The sequence below is a fragment of the Scyliorhinus canicula genome, chromosome 12 (genome assembly GCF_902713615.1).
Source record: "Scyliorhinus canicula chromosome 12, sScyCan1.1, whole genome shotgun sequence".
Classification (NCBI taxonomy): Eukaryota; Metazoa; Chordata; class Chondrichthyes; order Carcharhiniformes; family Scyliorhinidae; genus Scyliorhinus; species Scyliorhinus canicula.
Window position 1 is genome coordinate 41787169 of NC_052157.1, and position 6792 is coordinate 41793960.

The 6792-nt window shown below is 42.8% G+C and overlaps 1 protein-coding gene across 1 annotated transcript in view; it reads left to right on the forward strand.

Annotated features, from left to right (window-relative positions):
- znf710a (zinc finger protein 710a) overlaps positions 1 to 6207 on the forward strand; it is a gene marked incomplete at its 5' end in the record, with an annotated part of 40596 nt that extends 34389 nt beyond the window's left edge. The window contains 2 exons of the mRNA XM_038812997.1: positions 1818 to 1942; positions 5574 to 6207. Of these exons, the coding sequence (XP_038668925.1) occupies positions 1818 to 1942; positions 5574 to 5726 (278 nt within the window). The remainder of the gene's footprint in view (positions 1 to 1817; positions 1943 to 5573) is intronic.
- Positions 6208 to 6792: the final 585 nt, after the last annotated feature.

The following is a 6792-nucleotide window of genomic DNA, read 5'->3' on the forward strand; positions in this document are numbered from 1 at the left end:
TACAGAATTGTGATCGCTATTCCCAAAGTAATCACCGACTGAAACATCAGCCACCTGGTTGGGATCATTCCCCAATACCAGGTCCAGTATGGCCCCTTCCCGAGTTGGACTATTTACATTCTGCTCTAAAAAAACTCTCCTGGATGCTCCTTACAAATTCTGTTCCATCTATGCCTCCAACCTACATGAGTCCCATTCAATGTTGGGGAAGTTAAAATCTCCCATCACAACCACCCTATTGCTCCTACATTTTTCTATAATCTGTCTGCATATTTGTACCTCTACTTCATGCTCACTTTTGGGAGGCCTGTAGTAAAGTTCCAACAATGTTACTGCACCCTTCCTATTTCTTAGCTCCACCCATATTGCCACAGTGCTCGAATCCTCTATCGTGCCCTCCTTAATCACAGCTGTGATATCATCTCTGACGAGTAATGCAACTCCTCCACCCCTGCTACCTCCCTCTCTATCCCTCCTGAAGCATCTATACCCTGGGATATTCAGTTGCCAGTCCTGCCCTTCCCTCAACCAAGTCTCAGTAATACCAATAACATCATATTCCCAGGTACCGATTCAAGCCCTAAGTTCATCTGCCTTACCTGCTACACTTCTCGAATTAAAACAAATGCACGACAGACCACCTGTCCCTTTGCGTTCATCATCTCTTCCCTGTCGACTCTGCCCCTTAGTCACATGGAGTTTATTATCTCGTACCTTACCGGCTTTAGTTGCTGCTTCTTTACTGACCTCTAACTTCCTAATCTGGTTCCCATCCCCCTGCCACATTAGTTTAAAACCTCCCCAACAGTGTTAGCAAAAGCACCCCCTAGGACATTGTTCCAGTCCTGCCCAGGTGTAGACCATCCGGTTTGTAATGGTCTCACCGCCCCCAGAATCAGTTCCAATGTCCCCAAGGATGGCAGGCTGTACTTAAAAAAAAAAAGCCAAATCTTCTTCAAACATATTAGTAGTGAAAGATTAGTGAAGAATAGAGTGGGGCCCATAATGGACAAGCAGGATAAACTGCTCACTGAAGCGGAAGGTATGGCCGTGATACTAAATGCATACTTTGCTTCCGGCTTTACCAAATTAGAAGATGGTGACAATGGCCTGGTTGAAAATGTGGGTGTTCAGCAACTGAGCAATATAGTGATAGATAAAGAAGCGATATGAAAAAGGCTGGACACACACTCGGTAGAGAAGTTGCCAGACCTGGGTGGGATGCATCCTAGATTGCCGAGAGAGGTAAGGAGCTGTTGGCAGAACTTTTCCTGGCCACTCTGAACACACAATTAGTCTTGGGGACCGGAGGACTGCGATATAATACCATTGTTTAAGAAAGAGGCTAAGGATAACCCAGGAAACTATAGACCTGTCAGCTTGGCATTGATAGTGGGAAAACTAATGCAGGCCAAAATACTGGATGAGATAAATATACACTTCGAGAAAAATAAGTTAATACTGGACAGTCAACACAGCTTTGTCAAGGGTTTATGTGACAAATTTAATTGAGTTCCTTGAGGTGCCACAGGCAGTAGATGACTATAGTGCCATAGGTGTTGTATTTTTGGACTGTTAGAAAGCATTTGAGAGCGTGCCACATGGCAGATTGGTTTGCAAAATAAAAATGTTTGGGATTAATGGGCCCTTAGCAGTACAGATTAGAAGTTGGCAAAGAGATAGGAGACAGTGGATAGGTATAAATGGGCATTTCTCAGACTGGAAATGAGTTGAAAGTGGTGTCCCACAGAGCTCAGGGTTGGGACCCTTGCTTTTCCTGATTTATATAAATGATCTAAAAATCTCTAAATTTGCAGATGACACTAAGCTAGGGAGAAAAGTAAATTGTGAGGACGACGCTGAGCGATTTCAGAGGGACATTGACAAATTGGCCAAATGGGCAGACAACTGGCAGATTAATTTCAATGCAGCGAAATGTGAGGTACGCATTTTGGTCGAAGAAACATGTGAAGACAATATCGGTTCAATGGTACAACTTTGAGGGGAGTACAGGAGCAGAGACCTCTGGATTCAAGTGCAAATTCTCTAACGGTGAAACAGTTATTAAGAAGGCTTATGGGATCCTTGGGTTTATGCTGTTTGTGATTTTCATTAACGACTTGGATGAGGGAGTTGAAGGGTGGGTCAGTAAATTTGCAGATGATACGAAGGTTGGTGGAGTTGTGGATAGTGAGGAGGGCTGTTGTCGGCTTCAAAGAGACATAGATAGAATGCAGAGCTGGGCTGAGAAGTGGCAGATGGAGTTTAACCCTGACAAGTGTGAGGTTGTCCATTTTGGAAGGACAAATATGAATGCGGAATATAGGGTTAATGGTAGGGTTCTTGGCAATGTGAAGGAGCAGAGAGATCTTGGGGTCTATGTTCATAGATCTTTGAAAGTTGCCACTCAAGTGGATAGAGCTGTGAAGAAGGCCTATGGTGTGCTAGCGTTCATTAGCAGAGGGATTGAATTTAAGAGCCGTGAGGTGATGATGCAGCTGTACAAAACCTTGGTCAGGCCACATTTGGAGTACTGTGTGCAGTTCTGGTCACCTCATTTTAGGAAGGATGTGGAAGCTTTGGAAAAGGTGCAAAGGAGATTTACCAGGATGTTGCCTGGAATGGAGAGTAGGTCATACGAGGAAAGGTTGAGAGTGCTAGGCCTTTTCTCATTAGAACGGAGAAGGATGAGGGGCGACTTGATAGAGGTTTATAAGATGATCAGGGGAATAGATAGAGTAGACAGTCAGAGACTTTTTCCCTGGGTGGAACACACCATTACAAGGGGACATAAATTTAAGATAAATGGTGGAAGATATAGAGGGGATGTCAGAGGTAGGTTCTTTACCCAGAGAGTAGTGGGGGCATGGAATGCACTGCCTGTGGTAGTAGTTGAGTCGGAAAATTTATGGACCTTCAAGCGGCTATTGGATAGGTACTTGGATTAGGGTAGAATAAGGGAGTGTAGGTTAACTTCTTAAGGGCAGCACGGTAGCATTGTGGATAGCACAATTGCTTCACAGCTCCAGGGTCCCAAGTTCGATTTCGACTTGGGTCACTGTCTGTGTGGAGTCTGCACATCCTCCCCGTGACTGCGTGGGTTTCCTCCGGGTACTCCGGTTTCCTCCCACAGTCCAAAGATGTGCAGGTTGGGTGGATTGGCCATGAAAAATTGTCCAAAATTCTATGATTAACCTAGGACAAAAGTTCGGCGCAACATCGTGGGCCGAAGGGCCTGTTCTGTGCTGTATTTTCTCTAATTATAAATAGAAGCATAGAGTATAAAAACAAGGAGGTGACGCTACACCTCTACCAATCATTAGTCAGATCACATTTGGAGTATTGTGCTCCATTCTGGGCATCTTATTTAAGAAAGGATGTTAAAGCCCTGGAGGGAGTGTTGAGATATTCAAAATTATGAACAATTTTGACAGGGTAAAGAAGGATATTCTGTTTCCACTAGTTGGTATGTCAGTGACTAAGGATCACAATTTCAAGATGGCTAGCAAGAGAGCTAGGAGTGAGATGAGGAGAAACTTCTTTACTCAGAGCCGTTGGGATTTGGAATGCCCTGCCTGGGAGAATGGTGGTGGTGGATTCCACAGGAGGTTTCAAAAGAGAGTTGGATACGTATTTGAAAGCGATTAGATTAGAGGGCTACGAAATGGGGTTGGAGAATGGGACTAGCTGGGTAGCTCTTTGGGAGCCGGTGCAGACATGATGGGCTGAATGGCCTGCAAATAACAAACAAAGGACAAAGATCACACAAATAAGAATTATTGTTTCACCGAGTCCAGAGTCAAAAGTCCTATGGTCAGAGAGGTTAGCAGACTAAAGCTGATGTGGAGTAATCTACTTAACCAGTAGCACTGACTTTCACAATAGGCAAAGCACTTTGTGATGAATTAGTCTTGTGATAGACACTGTTAGAGAAGTTCAGACATTCCAGTCAAAGTAATGTAAATGAGGGCCAGGCAGTTTAAACCTGGAAAATCTATAGTTCTTTTGCTGTTTTTGTTGATGAAAGATGGGAGACTGACTTGGTTCAGCTCCACAAGGTAATATTACACGCTGTAGCAGCTCTGGGTGGGTGGGGGCACATGTGATATAACTCTCATCTATTCCCCTTGGTTTGCATAAAGGAGGTATATTCCTGACTGAAATCAGAGTAGTGTTTTTTGGGCTGGAGGAAGGTTTTTATAGCTGTTCCCCCAGGGTTGGTGTTGAGACACCTGCTCTTCCTGATATTTATTAATAAACTAGACCTTTTGTGTACGGGGTGCAGCTTTAAAATTTGCCAATGATGCAAAACTTGGAAGCTTTGTGAATTGTGAGGATAGTGCAAACTTCAAAAGGACGTAGACAAGTTGATGGAGTGGGCGGGCTAGCGGCAGATGAAGTTCAATGCAGAGAAATGTAAAGTGATTTATTTTGATAGGAAGAATGTGGAGAGACAATATCAGATAAAGGGGCCAATTCTAAATGGGGTGCAGAAACAGAGGGACTTGGGTGTACATGTGCATAAGTCAATGAAGATGTCAGGAGAGGTTGAGAGAGTGGCTAATAAAGCATACAACATCCTAGGCATTATTAATAAAGGCACAGAGTATAAAATAGGGAGTTATGTAAAACCTGTAAAGAAGGCTGGCTTCATCTCAACTTGAGGATTGCATCCAATTCTGGGCACTACATTTAGGATGTGAAGACATTAGATGGTGCATAGAATATTCACAAGAATAGTTCCAGGGATGAGAAGCTTCAGTTACATAGTTAGATTGGAAAGTGCTCTCCTTGGAGAGAAGGTTGAGAGAGGTTTAATCAAGGAGTTCAAAATCATGAGGGGTCTGAACAGAGTAGATAGCAAAAACCTGTTTTCATTTGTGGAATTCATTGCCTGAGAATGTGGTGAGGCAAAGTCAATCAAGCCATTCAGTGGGAATTTAGACTGTTATCTGCAAAGGAAGAATGTGCCTTCTATGGTGAGAAGGTGGGGCTCTAGTTGAATTGTTCATTTGGAGATCGAGTATAGACGTAATGAGCCGAATGGCCTCCTGTGCTGCAACTATTGTGATTCTGTAATACTTCAATGTTGTACTGTACGTTTACTGGACTGAGATGTTAGTCGGTTATGTTAAGCACATGGATTTCTCTATCTGCATTCTCCAGGAAATGCCGAAAACATTTATTTGTAGATGATGGAAAAATATACTTTTTGGAAGTGGCGTAGAATCACACAACTGTAACCTCCACAATAACATTAAGTAGAAGGTGGTTCCCTCCCCTCACTGCTTATCTTATACTGGAGGCTTTCCATCATTTCCCAGCTGAGAGAAAAGGAAGCTGATGTGCTTATTGTGCAAACCATTACTCAGAATTAACCCTGGAAAGTTTGTTGGTTTGCGTTGAACTTTCTACCTTCTGGTTCCTAATAACCCACCTTATTTGATTATCCTCCTTGTTTTGTACTGTATTGAATAATATGCTGTGTATTTTTAAGTGTTCATAATATATTTTCACCGTAGTTGTGTGAGCTCAGTGTTTCTTATATTTTGACATTTCCCCCTCCTTGACAGAAGGCTTGTTGGAGATTGGACATTCTGAACATATGGATAATCAGCAGGCAGAGATCGACGACTATGAAGAAAATTCTTTTGACTTCACAGGTGGACAAAAAGCTGCTGATGACACTTCAGACTCGACAAAAATGTCTGATGAGGAAAGTATGAAAGACATTTACTTCAATTTTGAGAAGGAAGCGGAAAGGTATGGAATGGACTTAAAACCATAGCTGAAGTGAAGCCAAAAAATATTGATTCTGTGCTTTGACCATTGTTATTTGTGCATAGCTTTCTATTAATGCTGCAGTTGCAGTTTTTAAATTTACATTCCAACTTTAAGCGTATGTTTCACAAAAACATTGTAATGTGAATCCATTTTACACGTTACTAATCTCAGGGTTCTGTGAGAATTTTTTTTTAAGATGGTCTACTCTGGACCAAAACAGATGACTACTACCAAAATTATGTTGGTCTTTACTGTGTAAAATATAACTTCAAAAAAAAGGTTCTGTATATATATATATATATACACACATCCAATTGGAGTAATTCATTGAATTACATTGTGGAGTGGCTTTTGTGGATTTATTTTCTTACTGAACTATATAATCATCTACAATAGCAATAAAATAACAAATGTGTTTAAAAGTAACATTTGTGTGAACAGAAGTGTTTTCATTCTGGACAATGACTTGAAACTTTACTACTGAGTTCTTGAGTGCAATCATTTTCAAAGTCGGAGTCGAAACCCGCGGGTGGATCACGAGCGGGTGTCGAGAGGGTCGCAGGGACATGCAACGTGGCATTCCCGATCCCAACGTGGGAAGTAGTGCCCAACAGCCACAGCAGCGGGCTTTTTAAAATGACAGCCGCGACCGGCTTTCAGAATGCCGGGTGCGCTGCACATGCATGACAGCTCACCAGTGCGCAGGAGCGGAGCCCAGTGAGAAAGACCACCTCCTCCTGATGTCTGTGTGCTGACCAGGAGAAGATTTTCATTATGTTAAATATAAATTTAGAGTACCCAATTTTTTTTTTCCCCAATCAAGGGGCAATTTAATGTGGCCAATACACCTAACCTGCACATCTTTGTGTTGTGGGGGTGAAACCCACGCAGACATGGGAAGAATGTGCAAACTCCACACAGACAGTGACCCAGGGCCGGGATTAGAACCCAGGTCCTCAGCGCCGCAGTCCTAGTGCTATCCACTGGGCCGCCCCAAGATTTTATTTT